The 15,333-nt window shown below is 41.1% G+C and overlaps 1 protein-coding gene and 1 long non-coding RNA gene across 4 annotated transcripts in view; one reads left to right on the top strand and one right to left on the bottom strand.

Moving 5' to 3' along the window:
* The window catches only part of SNX4 (sorting nexin 4), a 92,866-nt gene extending 85,765 nt beyond the window's left edge, over positions 1 to 7,101 (bottom strand). For 2 of the 3 annotated variants that reach the window (XM_072613740.1, XM_072613741.1), the window contains exon 1: positions 6,907 to 7,101. In XM_072613740.1, the coding sequence (XP_072469841.1) occupies positions 6,907 to 7,056 (150 nt within the window). In that variant the 5' untranslated portion in view covers positions 7,057 to 7,101. Of the gene's footprint in view, positions 1 to 6,613; positions 6,718 to 6,906 lie in introns of those variants that run through there. The other variant, XM_072613742.1, reaches the window with a different exon arrangement.
* Positions 7,102 to 7,219: 118 nt separating this feature from the next.
* On the top strand, positions 7,220 to 15,099 carry LOC140506494 (uncharacterized). The gene is made up of 3 exons (XR_011967952.1): positions 7,220 to 7,475; positions 8,795 to 8,949; positions 13,934 to 15,099. It is a non-coding gene; the product is annotated as an uncharacterized lncRNA (long non-coding RNA).
* The last annotated feature ends 234 nt before the right edge of the window (positions 15,100 to 15,333 follow it).

The raw sequence follows: 15,333 nt of genomic DNA, 5'->3' as shown, positions 1-15,333 counted from the left end.
TTCCCCCTGAACAACTTACTATCTAGTAACCAATCTTTAGGTGACAGAGCTCTCCTAAACTAGCCAAACTAGTCATCAGGTGACAGGTTTCACTAGCCCCACAACTGTTGCCTTTTCAGCTTAGTGAAACCTAACTGAGCTTGTACTCCACTGGCATGGCCTTCAAGAATTCAGGGTCACTTCCACACCATGATGAGGCACTGGAGTAGGAGTTTTGTGTACTTAAAATATTATGTAAACATAATCAACTCAAATACTACATAATTAGAATTCATAGCCTATCATTATCTCTGAGCTTTAAAATATACTAAAATGAAGTGCCACTATACAGTGTCCCCAAGTCCTGCCTTGTATATAGGTAATGATAAAGATGATAGCTAACACTTATATAGTGCTTTAAGGCACAAAGCACTTTACAAATATTGTCTCATTTGATCTTCCCCAAAGCCCTGAGAAGTAGGTGCTATTATCATGCCCATTTTACAGTCAAAGAAAATGAAGCGGACAGAGGTTAAATCTGCCAAAGATCACCCAGCTAACGAGAGTCTGAGGTCTTAGGTTTTCTTGTCACCAGGCCCAGTACTCTATTCACTGCGCCAACTAGCTGACTTTGTAGCTCTAGAGAGCAACTAAGAAAAATTTCAAGTCATTAAAATGCTACTTTTAAAATATTACTAAAATGAATTTTTATATAATTTATATAATTGCATATATATAATTCATATTATTACATATGGTAAATATAATTCTTATATAATTATATGATGTATAAATTAAATAATTACAATGTTTACAATTATATAGTCAATGAAATGGTTCACAATCAAAATGTGCTAACCACCAATTATGTTCTAAATACCACATTTAAGAACACGAAGAAGTCAATAGAAAATAAAAATACATGATTCTTGCCCTCTGGAGGATGATAACGTAAAGTTTAAAGACAAACATATACAATGGCATACAAATGGAAACTAATTTTTTAAATTTTAGAAGCCAAATTTGTAAACCAGCAAATAATTTTATAAAAAGCAAAAGGAAGACATGCTTCTTTCCCACTGTCATTAGATTATCAAGGAATCTTAACCTTTTTTATGTCATGGACCTCTTGTGCAGTCTAGTGAAGCCTATGGACCCCTTCTTAATATAATGCTTTTAATGTATAAAATACTTAGGATTACAAAGCAAACCCAATTACAATGAAGTAAGAATGTAATTGTTCTTCATACAAGCTAACAATATCCCTGAAATCTATCCACTCACCTGTCTACAGACCTCAGCCTAAGAACTTCTGGATTAGACAGTCATCTTATAGACAAACATGAAAAATGCAGAGAAGCAAGGAAAAACACGTATGAAGAAATGCAGAGGGGAAAAAAAAGCAGAGTCCAAAGGGTACATAATGACAGAAACAATATAAATAAAATAACACAAAGTACAATGCTCCAGGCTCACTTGGTCCATAGGGCAGAAGAAAGGGAGATATATTAGAAAATGAATGTGATGTTTCTAAAAACTTTAAAAAAATGAAACTGTCAACTTGTCTCAGTAAAGTAGAGGATTCTGGGTAAAAGACTGTTGAATACCCTGATTTTGCTGAACTGTTTCTTTGTTACAAGGGATGGTTCAACAGGAGGAGGTTGTGCAATATCAGGAAATAAGTCAAATAAGTTAAAAAAACAAAAGGCATTACTAATGCTAAAAAAAATTTTTTTTTGATAATCCAATTTTGGGGGAGAATGTATCCTGAAGGAAGGTTTGTATATTTGTTGCAAAGTATCTTGTATCAAAAAAAAAAAAACCTATGAATAAATTCTATATTAAAAAATACCAATAAAACAAAGATAACCAGAAGATATCCTATCTGAGAATTTTTCTAAACATTTAACATTCTTTTTAACCTCTGAGTAATATTTGCCTACCCTACATATATAATCAGCCACCCTAACTCACTAATTTTCCTAGTAAGCAGACACTATCTTAACTGTTTTAAAAAAATCAGTATCTTAAATTCAAGATTAGCACATCTATAAACAACTCTAAATTTTCTTTATCCCCTTACTATAAATAATGAAAAGTTCTACATCAACAGATTGCATGGATTCCAAGCAAACACAGTGACTTGGAAAACAGAGGAGTGCAACAAGATAAAAGGTAGTTTAATGGTCTCCAAAGTGGGGTCTTGGGGGCTGTGACTTGGATGTGTAACTAGTAAGTGGAAAAATGGGCTGTATGCCACCTTCTACTTGTCTGTATTACAACTACACCACGTTTTTTTTTACCCCTTAACACTCCTCACTTACCTGCCTCCCACTACCAGGGGTGGGGAAGGTTAGGCATTGTGTATTCAGGATGATGATGCCAGAACGGCATCAGCTGTCCCGAGTGAAATCCCTTGCCCTCCTCCCCTAGCATTACTACATACTATTTATTCCTTAGATCACCTCAAAGTGGATAGACACAATGTCTATTCTCATAGCGGATAGCCAGACAACTATCAGCAGACAGTGTCCCTGGAGTAGTTGCCAGTAAAGACTCCCACTCCCTTACTTTTCATTTTCTCACTGGGAAAAAGAGTACTGAGTAGCACAGGAAGGGCAGGAATGGATTGATTTCCTTCCCTGCCCCAACCCACTACTCTTCCAAATGTCCCTATTTTCACTGAGGATACCCACATCCTTCCCAGTCTCCCAAGTTCTCAACCTCTTTGTTATCCCTGAGTCTTTACCCAAAATATACTTCGCCCTTGAAAGTTACCAACGATTTTTTTTAATTGTCACATCTGGTGGGAGACCTTTTTCCAATTCTCATACTTCTTGTGTATATATATATATATATATATATATATATATATATATATATATATATATATATATATATATATATATACATATATATATATATATATATATATATATATATATATAAAATCACTAGTGAGACCTCTCTGCAGCATTCGATGCTGATGGCCACCCCACTTCTCCTGAATACTTATTCACTCATCTCTAAACTGCTGAAAATCATGTCATTAATAAAAATTCTCATAAAAAAAAGTTGGGAGACTTTTCCACCCTATTTTAAAAACAATTGAAGTTCTAACTGAAGAATTGCAGTAGGTTTTGAACCCATTTATTTAAAATATATATATTTTTTAAACTTTCCCAACAGTTTGCAAAAACAATTTCCATAAGGGAAGATAGAAATTTATTAGCCAAATTTCAACAAAAACCTTTGCCTAAGTGGTAGACTGGACTGGAAAAAGTTGCCCCAAAGACAAACCCCAAGTAGACTACGAAGAAAGGGAGGGTAGGATATGATTCATTTTCCCAACCTTTCAATGACTGATCACACACTTGGAGCCAAGTCACCCATGATCCCCACTATGGAGACTCCTACTATAAAGGGTCAGCTATACTGACCAATTTTCTCCTAAACCATCCCCTCCATCATTCTTATATCTCCTACACATCTTCACATGGATATTCTATAAGCATCTCAAACTCAGCATATAAAAACAGAATTTTCCCCTTAAACCTGGCTTTCCTCCTCCTATCTTCCCTATTGTCAAGAGTATCAATATTCTCCCAATCACTCACGTTCACGACCTGGGAATTGCTTGTCAATCCACTCTCCTTCACCCCACATATCCAATTAGTTGTCAAGTCTAGTCTCATCCCCCTCCACAACAATTCTTAGCCTAGCTTCCTTCAAGGCTCAGAACCAAGTGCCACCTGCCCTCATACAAAGGCCTTTTCTCAATCACCCTGTTAGTACTGCTCCCCCGCAAAAACTACTCTGTGTGTATGTGAGCACACACACACATACACACACATTTCTATATTTATCTATGAGCATGTTGTATCCTCCTACTACAAGAGCTAATAACCCAGGGACCATGTTATTTTATTTTGATAACTGTATTTCAATGTAAATTATTTCTTTATTATATTTGCATTGTAAATTATTTCCTTATGTATTTTTTGCGTGCATTTAAAAATATTCTGAGAAGAGGTCCAAAGACTTTCGTCTGTTAACACACAAAAAAAGTTAGAATGTGAATGCTCTTAGGTGAGAGACTGCATTTAGCAGTGTCCAAACCTATGATATATGTTTAATAAAGGCATCTTGATAGATTTCCTAACCATAACTAACCTGAACTACATCAACAGCTTCCTAACTGGACTTCCTGCTACCACATTCTCTCCCCTCTCCACAGAGCTGCCAAGGTGGTATCACTAAGGTCTGTTCATCTCACACCTCTATTTCCAAAATCTTCAGTGGCTCCCTAAATTTACCTCTAAAATAAAATACAGAGGCACTTAAATGCCATCCTAATGTAGCATTCATCTATTTTTCCTGAATTAGTGTGCTAAAGAGGAAAAAGCACCAGGGGGCCCTGGAGTCAGAGGACCCAAATTCAAGTCCCTGCCCTGCCAGCTACTAGCTGTGCAACCTTGGGCAAGTCACTTACACATTTCCTTCCTGGCCTCAAATGAGAGGGTTGAACTAAATGACATTTGAGGTTTTTCCTCTTCTCTAAATATATGATCCTATGATTCTTCACATAATACATTTCATCTAAACTGACCAACCAGCTGTTCCCTGAACTGAATATGCCATGTCCCTGTCAGTGCTTTTACAAAGACTGCCCCCTCTAAGCCTGAAATGTTCTCTTTTCTCACCTCTAAGTCCTAGCTTTCTTCTAGATACAGCCAAGTACCATCCTTAGTCTTTCTCTATTTCTCACACACACCCCATCCCAGTTGTTACTGCTTTTTGCTTCCCAAAATTACTTTGTATTTACTTTGTTATGCACATACTGTATCTCTCAGTGAAATGTAAGCTCCTTAAGCAAGGGCCATGTTTCATTTTTTGTTCTTGCATCTCCAACCCCTAACTTAGTGCCTGGTACAAAGTCATCACTTAATAAATGTTCAATTGACTTGTTGAACTTAAAAAGAGAGACCAAAGAACTTTTGCAAAGTCAGGAGCTAGAAACACTGACTTCAGTAGGAATTTACTATGTCAGAGTAGTAAGCAGACAAATAAATCACTGTAAGGTTGAAGGAAGGAAAACATTTCAAACCCCGCACTTTTTCAAAGCCATCAATTTACTGGATCTTTGAGACATAGACACAAGCCACATAAAAAGTAAAAACAACCTAACAGTACTCGATTGTACACCCCACCCCACTCCACCCCTATTATCTTGCCCTAAACTCCCATACCAGAAATTTTCCACCTATCTTTCCAGCCTTATCAGACATTACTCCCTTTCCTGCACTCCGTGGTAAGAGTCAAACTAGAATTCTTGCTGTTTTCACAGTTTCATCTACATCTCTGTGCCTTGTACTGACATATCCCCTATGCCTACAATAAGTACTCCCTCCTCACCTGGGCCTCTTAAAAACCCCATTTCCTTTAAAAGTGACCTCAAGTGCCCTGCTGCATATGAAATCCACCCAGCTGCTAGTGCCTTCCCCTAAAAAAATAATAATACCCATATTTATTCTGTACATCCTTATAAATACAAAAGGTAGCGTGGACTAGGGGAGAGGGCTGGCTTCAAGTCAGAGTGGGGCCCTAAGCAAGTTATTTCATCTTTCAGACAAGGTACCTGATCTGAAAGGGTAAAGAAGTTTCTCCCCAGCAGTCCCTTACACTCAAATGTATATGTATGTGCATGTCTCCCTTCTCCTTCCCAAGAATCAAAATTCTATGAGGTCAGGGGCTATTTCATTTTTGTCTCTATAGCCCCAGGGCCTAGGCATAGTGCCTGGTACAAACTAAGTATTTAGTAAATGCTACTGTTTTCACTGAAACCCATTTCAAGCCTATCTCACACAACACTACCATCCCCAACCTTGTCCTCAAAGTTCTACACAGATGGGAGCTGGAGTTACCCAAATTCCCAAATTTATTCCCTTACCAATTCCAACCCCCTTCCAAACCTCCTATATTTACCCAAACCTAATCTGCACAGGCTACTCTGCGCCCCCCTCCAAATAACAACAGTTAAAATCCCACCCCCACCCCCAATACATTTTCCTTCCTTGTTCTTCACTTCCCTTATTGTTCCCAGTGGTCTATCACTGCACTCCCTGCTTGCTCTCATACACACTCCTACATACATTCACATCCATACACATCATAGATTATCATCATCATCACTTATAGCATTTACACAAATGTATAAATAATATAAGTGTATAAAGTACTTTAAAGCTGGTAAAACATTTTACAAATATTATCTATACTCTCTCATTTGATCCTCCCCACTCTGGAGGGCAGGTGCTACTATCCTCATTTTACAGAGAGGAGACTGAAGCAGAGAGAGGATCACCTAGTTATTAAGTATCTGAGGCAGAACTGGAACTGAACTCTTCTCGAGTCTATCCACTGCAGCACCTCAACTGCTCAATCACACACCCACACATTCACACCCATTCAACCATTCCCACTCACAGGGACTCGCGCGCACACACACTGAAACACTGGAATTCACACACTCCCGTGGACACCCCTTGACAGACGTTCTTCCTCACAAGGACGTACACACCGACACACGGATGCACACGGACAATCAGACACACGTCCGTTCACACTCACTCACCCGGGGCTGCCGGGCACCCATCTACAATCCCAGCCTCGGACTGACGGTCACACCCATCCAGCCACACGCTCAGACGGACACTGATTCACTCGCACCCGCTCCCGCTCCCGGGGTCACACCCATCCAGTCACACGCTCACACAGACACACGCACACACTCCCGCTCCCACTTGGCCCTCCCCGTCTCCCCTGCGCCCCCGCCTCCCGCCGGCCCAGCCGAGCCCAGACGCGGCAGCCGCCGCCTCCTCCGCCAGCTCAGGCCCGAGTCCGGCCCGGGTCTCCTCCGCTCCTCACCGTGGCATCCCCGGAGCCTGCGAGCCGGCCCTCGGCCCCGCATCCGATCCCGGCCGCTTGCTCATCCCCGGCCGCCACCGGGTCGGCGCCCAGGCCCCCCAGGGGCTCGGCTAGAAGCCCCGGTGGCAGCTCGGGTGCTCCCTGCTCCATGGCGACGGGCTCAGCTCGCCCAGTGCGCCTGCGCAGCCTCCACCCCGCCTCCGCCTCCCAGTGCCTCGGTTGGCGGTCACCTGGGGGCGGGGCAGGACGGGGGAGGAGGAGGCCGGCCAAGGGCGGGGCTGGGGCTGGAGGGGCGATGGGGGAGGGGCGAAGAGGAGGCCGGCCAAGGGCGGGGCAGGGGGCCGGAGTGGGTAACGTAGGGGACCAAAAGTCAGCCCAGGGGCTTTTTTTAAGCAAGACCCTACTTTGTGTAAAGGGGGGATACCAAGAAAGATAAAAGCCATCCCCGCTCCCCAGGGCCTCCTGGTCTAAGGCAGGGCAAACCCGTGCAAACGTGCGAACAAGCTATTGACGGTCAGCAGAGAGGCCGTTCTGGCATGAAGGAGGTCGGAAAAGGCTTCCTGCAGAAGGTGGGATTTGGGGGGGGGGGGGGGGGCGCGTGGATCTGAAGGAAGCCAGGGAAACCAGGGGGGAGAAGGGAGAGCCAGAGAGGAGGCGGGGTCACTGGATTACAGATTCCACGAGGACCGTGTTATGGAGGATTTTCTCTTGGATCCTGGCAAACCAGGGAAGCCACTGGAGTGGATTGGACGTCAGAGCTGGGAGATGCCTTATTGGTGACCATCTAGGCCAGTGCTCTCATGGACTGAAAGTAGCACAGGGTGGATGAGGAGTTAGAGGGTGATGGTACCTCTCAAGAAAAAATGAAAACAGTAGTCACATAAAAATGCTTTAAATTATCATTGATTATATTAAATTACTATAAATGCAAATTATAACAACTCTGAGGTTCCACATCACACCTATCAGAGTGGCTAGTATGACAGAAAAGGATAATGACAAATACTGGAGGGGATGTGGAAAAATTGAGACATTAATGCACTATTGGTAGAGTTGTGAACTGGTCCAGCCATTCTGGAGAACAATTTGGAAATATACTCCAAAGCCTACAAAATTGCTTCTGACTCAGCAATACCACCACTAGGTATGTTTTCTAAGGTAATCAGGGAAAAAGGAAAAGAACCTGTATGTTATTAATTATAGCAGCTTTCTTTGTGGTAGCAAAGAACTGGAAATTCCCCATTAATTGGGGAATGGCTAAACAAGTTTTGGTATATGATTGTGATGGAATGCTATTGTGCTATAAGAAATGGCAAGCAAAATAATTTCAGAAAAACCTGGAAAGACAAATGAACTGATGCAAAATGAAATGAGCAGAACTAGGAGAGTGTTATACAAAGTAGCAGCAACAATGTAGCATGAAGAATGGTGAATGATGTAGCTATTCTCAGCAATAAGATGATCCAAGACAAACCTCAAAGGATTCATGATGAAACATAATATCTGCCTCCAGAAGAAGAATTGATACTGTCTGAATACACTGATGCATGCTATTTTTCTCTTTCTTTTTTTCTTCCTTTTTTTCAAGTCTTCTTCTACAAAATGAATAATACGGAAATACTTTACATGATGGCATGTATATAAATATACACATATATATAAAATCTGTATTGGATTTCTTACTGTCTGAAGAAGAGGGGTGGGAAGGAAGGGGGAATAGAATTTGGAACTAAAACTTTTTTTTTAAATGTTTAAAAATTGTTTTAATGTAATTGGGGAAAATTGAAATATTACATAAAAATAAAAATTATAAACTGTTGGGGGTGGAAGCTCAATTCCATGTGGACAGTCTCGGGCGGGTAAAGGTGGGAACTTCTAAATCTTACAGTTCTCATGAGGCCCCGCAGAAAACAGCAGGGAATCGAGGAGTGAGACCGAGCTATCTCGTGTATTTCCGCCTCTTCCCGTGAGAAACGTGATGGGAGGAGCATCCCCGCCCTCGAGACTGACCCGGATCTGGGCACACCTATTGTTATCTAACAGGTACGGTATTCAGGTGCAAACTACGTGGCTGGAGAGCTTAATTAGGGTCAGGAAAGCCTGAAGGCGCTCTTAGTGAGGGAGGGGCCCTTACAGGACAGAAGGCGCCTCTTCCCTTTTCCTCTCTTCGCTCTCCCTTCCCCCTCTCTCCCCACTTCCACTTCTGCTTCCAATCTCTTACTGTAAGATCTTTGCCTCCTTGGGAGATTTCTCTCTCCCTCCTAAGGAAGAGTTCCTCCTGCACATGTAACCAGGACCCTGAATAAAGCCTAACCCTTGTTCGACTCCGGAAAGTCTCTTCTCTCATACGTTTATCCGGTTTGGCCAACCGAAGACCTGGGACAGGTAAGGTAAGACTCGGGTAGCCCTCAGGCCTCTAGGCCTGGCAATAAACCACACTTAAAAATTGCACACTGAAAAAAATGAAATGAACTGTTTCTAGAAAAACATGGAAAGATTTGCATGAAATAATGAAGAGCAAAATGAGTAAAACCAAGAGAACATTATATATAGTAACTGGGATATTGTTCAAAGAACAACTGAAAATGGCTAGGTTATTCTAAGTATAAATACTGAAATCAACTCCAAAGGACCTATTTTCTTTTTTTTTTTTTTTTTTTGACATTTTTTTTTTATTTAGCTTTTAACATTCATTTTCACAAAATTTTGGGTTACAAATTTTCTCCCCTTTTCTCCCCTCCCCCCCCAAACGCCAAGCATTCTAATTGCCCCTATGACCAATCTGCTCTCTCTTCTATCATCCCTCTCTGCCCTTGTCTCTGTCTTCTCTTTTGTCCTATAAGGCCAAATAACTTTCTATACCCCTTTACCTGTATTTCTTATTTCCTAGTGGCAAGAGCAGTACTCGACAGTTGTTCCTAAAACTTTGAGTTCCAACTTCTCCCCATCCCTCCCTCTCCACCCATTCCCTTTGGGAAGGCAAGCAATTCAATATAGGCCATTTCTGTGCAGTTTTGCAAATGACTTCCATGATAGTTGTGTTCTGTAAGACTAACTATATTTCCCTCCATCCTATCCTGCCCCCCATTGCTTCTATTCTCTCTTTTGATCCTGCCCCTCCCCAAGATTGTTGACTTCAAATTGTTCCCTCCTCCCATTGCCCTCCCTTCCATCATCTCCCCCACCCTGCTTATCCCCTTATCCTCCACTTTCCTGTATTGTAAGATAGGTTTTCATACCAAAATGAGTAGGCATTTTATTCTTTCCTTTAGTGGAATGTGATGAGAGTAGACTTCATGTTTTTCTCTCACCTCCCCTTTTTATCCCTCCACTAATGAGTCTTTTGCTTGCCTCTTTTATGAGAGATAATTTGCCCCATTCAATTCTCCCTTTCTCCTCCCAATATCTTTCTCTCTCACTGCTTGATTTCATTTTTTTTAAGATATGATCCCATCCTCTTCAATTCACTCTGTGCACTCTGTCTCTATGTGTGTGTGCGTGTGTGCATGTGTGTGTGTGTAATCCCACCCAGTACCCAGATACTGAAATGTTTCAAGAGTTACAAATATTGTCTTTCCATGTAGGAATGTAAACAGTTCAACTTTAGTAAGTCCCTTATGACTTCTCTTTGCTGTTCACCTTTTCATGGTTCTCTTCATTCTTGTGTTTGGAAGTCAAATTTTCTTTTCAGCTCTGGTCTTTTCATCAAGAATGCTTGAAAATCCTCTATTTCATTGAAAGACCAATTTTTCCCCTGAAGTATTATACTCAGTTTTGCTGGGTAGGTGATTCTTGGTTTTAGTCCTAGTTCCTTTGACTTCTGGAATATCCTATTCCATGCCCTTCGATCCCTTAATGTAGAAGCTGCTAGATCTTGTGTTATCCTGATTGTATTTCCACAATACTTGAATTGTTTCTTTCTAGCTGCTTGCAATATTTTCTCTTTCACCTGGGAGTTCTGGAATTTGGCCACAATGTTCCTAGGAGTTTCTCTTTTTGGATCTCTTTCATGCGGTGTTCTGTGGATTCCTTGAATATTTATTTTGCCCTCTGGTTCTAGAATCTCAGGGCAGTTTTCCTTGATAATTTCATGGAAGATGATGTCTAGGCTCTTCTTTTGATCATGGCTTTCAGGTAGTCCTATAATTTTTAAATTGTCTCTCCTGGATCTATTTTCAAGGTCAGTTGTTTTTCCAATGAGATATTTCACATTATCTTCCATTTTTCCATTCCTCTGACTTTGTTCTGTGATTTCTTGCTTTCTCATAAAGTCATTAGCCTCCATCTGTGCCATTCTAATTTTGAAAGAACTATTTTCTTCAGTGAGCTTTTGAATCTCCTTTTCCATTTGGCTAATTCTGCTTTTGAAAGCATTCTTCTCCTCATTGGCTTTTTGAACCTCTTTTGCCAATTGAGTTAGGCTAGTTTTCAAGGTGTTATTTTCTTCAACATTTTTTTGGGTCTCCTTTAGCAGGGAGCTGATTTGCTGTTCATGCTTTGACTTCATGTCTCTCATTTCTCTTCCCAGCTTTTCCTCCACCTCTCTAACTTGATTTTCAAAATTCTTTTTGAGCTCTTCCATGGCCTGAGCCCATTGAGTGGGCTGAGACACAGAAGCCTTGATTTCTGTGTCTTTGCCTGATGGTAAGCATTGTTCTTCCTCATCAGAAAGGAAGGGAGGAAATGCCTGTTCACCAAGAAAGTAACCTTCTATAGTCTTATTTCTTTTCCCTTTTCTGGGCATTTTCCCAGCCAGTGACTTGACCTCTGAATATTTTCCTCACACCCACCTCACCTCCTGATCCTCCCAGCCAGTGTTTGGGGTCTGAGATTCAAATGCTGCTTCCAGCCTCAGGGCTTTGGGCGGGGGCAGGGCTGCTATTCAGTGTGAGATTAAATTCAGATGCTCAGGTGAGGGCAGGGCTGCCTCTCAGGCTCAGTTCCCTCAGGGAGTTTATGCACAGACCTTCAACAATGCATCCAGGCTCCTGCCTGCTTGGGGAGCCCTGGTCTGCCGCTGCCCCTCAGCTTCTGTCTCCCGAGGGGGCCCGAGCCATGGGGGCACCCCACTCCCCCCTCGACCCGCCAAAGGGACTCTCTCACCGACCCCCGTCACCTGTGGGTGGAGGTACTTGTGCGGCCGCTGGAGATCCCGTCCCTGAAGCCCACTCGGATCTGTTCCTCTTGGTGCCGCGGCCACGGCAGGGCTGTACTCAGCTCCCAGTCCCGGCGCCCAGTCCGCAGCACGAAGGACCTTTTACGAGAGATTTGCAGGTCTCTCCGGAACAGAAATCTCCCTCGCTCCAATGTTCTGTGGCCTCTGGGTGCAGAATTCGCCGTGAGTTACTTCTTTGTAGTTGTTTTATGGGTTGTGGGTTCGGAGCTATGTGTATGTGCGTCTTTCTACTACGCCATCTTGGCTCCACCCCCCAAGGACCTATTTTCAAAACAATAACTAACATATAGAAGTGTGCATGGGATGGTTGTACACACACACAGAGCACATATCTGTGTCAAATGGTGGTGTTCTCTACTAGGGGATGGTGAAGGAGGGAGGAAGACATTTTGGAACTTAAAATATAGCCAAAAAAATTAAATTAGCAATATATCCACAAAGTTCTATTGGGTCTCTTTAGGACTCTGATTATTCATTTGTTTAGGTAGTTTTAATAGTCATTCCAAATAGTAAATATTCAATAAACATTATTAAACCCTTGCTATGAGCCCGGCAAAGTGCTAAAAAGCTTAGGATACAAATGAGAAAAAGAAAGACAGTCCTTATTCTCAAGTAACTTACAATGGAATGTGGAAAGAATCCACAAAGGGAACCTTGTTTTTAGAGAAGAGGAGGCTGCTGCAAAAGAGGGTACCCAGGGTGGATGCAGAGGCAGAGTTGAAACCGAGTAGAGCAACTGATGGGAAATGAATATCATATAGCACTTTTTTACTGGAAATTACTTACCTCTATGAAGGTTGCCCTGCCTTACTAAATGAACTAATTACAGAAACCCAGACAACGGAAGAGTTGGGGAAGAGGTAGTATGTAGTATTGATTACATGTACCGTATTTCACCACATAATCATCACAGATTTAATGCCAAAATTTTTGCAAAAAAAAATGGAGTGTGACCATTATGGAAAGCTTTTTTTAAATTTTAAATTGTTCCAGTACTACTTAAAAATAATATATTACTAAACTGTATCACTGTCAGACAACCTGTACAGTTTAGCTAGCTCAAAAAGATGCAAGTCTTACTATATCACATGACTTACACATGACAGCTTTGCCTGCCTGCCTGCTGCCCTTGCACCCACAGCTCATTGAGTTGAGTGACAATACCGTTAGTACTGTAGCATTCTAAATAAGCCATGCAAGTTGACTTGCCAAAATATACTGACGATGCAAGTGAGCTGAGAATTCTAGCACCGCAAGAGATAATGTACATCCGTATGCCACTGGTGAATACATCGCTGCTCTGTTCACCTTTTAAGCAGTTTGATGAACAGAATTATGCCATGTAACGATTACATGTTGAAAGGTTACAAACCAATTTTTGGACTGAAACACAGAGTGCAACGATTATGTGGTGAAGTTATGATATTATATAATCATATTTTTAAAAACCCTTTTTGTATCTTCTACCTTAGTACTTATTCCTTTGTTTCTAATTGTCAGTGTCATACTATCTCCTTTCCCTCCCTAGCCCCAACACACCCCACACACACCCCTAAAAACCCAGAAGTGAATGAAGACTTTTTACAGTCTTCCTGTGAATTCAATAAGATTAGTGCTAGTACCTGGAGAAAGAGAGGAGCTTTATCTATATATATTGACAGAAGTCCAGTGTAAATGGAGTCATTAAACTGTCCATACCCTTTGATCCAGTGATACCACTACTAGACCTAACTCTTCCAAAAAGATCATCTTTCTTTAAAGGAAAGATTTCCTCTTTTTAAGAGGAAAAAGACCCAAGGGAACAGCACAACAACCAACAACACAAATTTACAGTAACTCTTTTTGTTGTAGCAAAGAAATGGAAGCAAAGTGGACACCCCTTACTTGGAGAATGGATGAACAAATCATGATATACGAATGGAATGGAATGTTGTGCCAAGCAAAATGATGGAAAGTTTCAGAAAACCTTGGAAGACTTGCATGGACTGATACATAGTCAAGTGAACAGAATGAAGAAAAAACTTTATACAGTGATAACATTGTAAATAAAAAGAGTTTTGAAAAATGTTAGAACTCTGACCAACGCAGTGATTAACCATGACTCCATAGGTATGATGACAAAGCATGCTACTAAGCACTTATTGGTTGATGGATTCAAGGTGCGGGAGACAACTTTGGATATGGCATATGTGTGGACTTGTCTTGTTTTGCTTGGCTATATTGGTTTGTTACAACTGTTTGGTTGTGTTGTCTGTTTTTCAAGTTAGAGGTAAGGATGGGAGAGGGAAGCTAGTAATAATGTTGCCAAGAAAAGAAAAGGGCTATTGAAGAATTTCAAAGAAAATGAACAAAAGAGAACATAAAGAAGTTCAGAAGGCCAATTATACTTTTGGGTTTTATTTTGTATATGTTTTTGTTTTTGTTGCATATTAAGGACATATTACAAATATTTTAAATATTGTCTACCAAAAGCCTGGAGTATGTTGCAGTCTGCATTGATAGAGGTAAGATTCATCAAATAATTATTCCGTTTGATCCTTCATCCATGTTTGTATGATGTTCATCTTATATACTTCTATTATGTAAGATAGTAAGTTCCCTTTTCTTCCTCCTCTGTTCACTCCTCACTTCCCATATTCCCTTTCTCTCTCTTTTCTTTCTTCTCCTTCTCCATGCATTCCCAACCCCTATTCCTAAGACCATCAAAATGGAACAAAACCAACCCCAGGTCCTCTATCTTATTTAACTTTCTCTGTGATCCTTAAGGTTCTGAGAAGATACTTGTAACCATTTTATCATGGTATAGTCATTCCCAATTAATCAACTGTATGTATCTTTTCTATCTGAGACTTTCTTTTGACTCCTGTGTTTGCATTTCAAATTGTCTACTCAGCTCTGGTCTCTTCGTCAGGAATACTAGGAAGTCCTTCATTTCATTAAAGGAAGTCCTGTGTTTCGTTATTCCCCTGTAAAATTGCACTCAAATTTCTTGAATAAATTATTCTTGGTTTTAAGCTCTCTTTTTTGTCTTTTATAATATCAGACTTGAAGCTCTCCTCTCCATTATCATGCCCGCTGCCAAGTCATGTGTGATGCTAACTATGGTTCCTTGGTATTTGAACTCTTTGTTTCTGGCTGTTTGGAGTATTCCCCCTCCCCCAAAGCTCTGGATTTTGGCTATGATGTTTCTGGATTTTCATTTTGAAATTTCTTTTAAGAGGCAACCAGTGGATTATTTCTGTTTTCACTTT

Source organism: Notamacropus eugenii, chromosome 5 (assembly GCF_028372415.1).
Source record: "Notamacropus eugenii isolate mMacEug1 chromosome 5, mMacEug1.pri_v2, whole genome shotgun sequence".
NCBI classification, from domain to species: domain Eukaryota; kingdom Metazoa; phylum Chordata; class Mammalia; order Diprotodontia; family Macropodidae; genus Notamacropus; species Notamacropus eugenii.
This window is presented reverse-complemented; position numbering and strand designations above follow the sequence as displayed.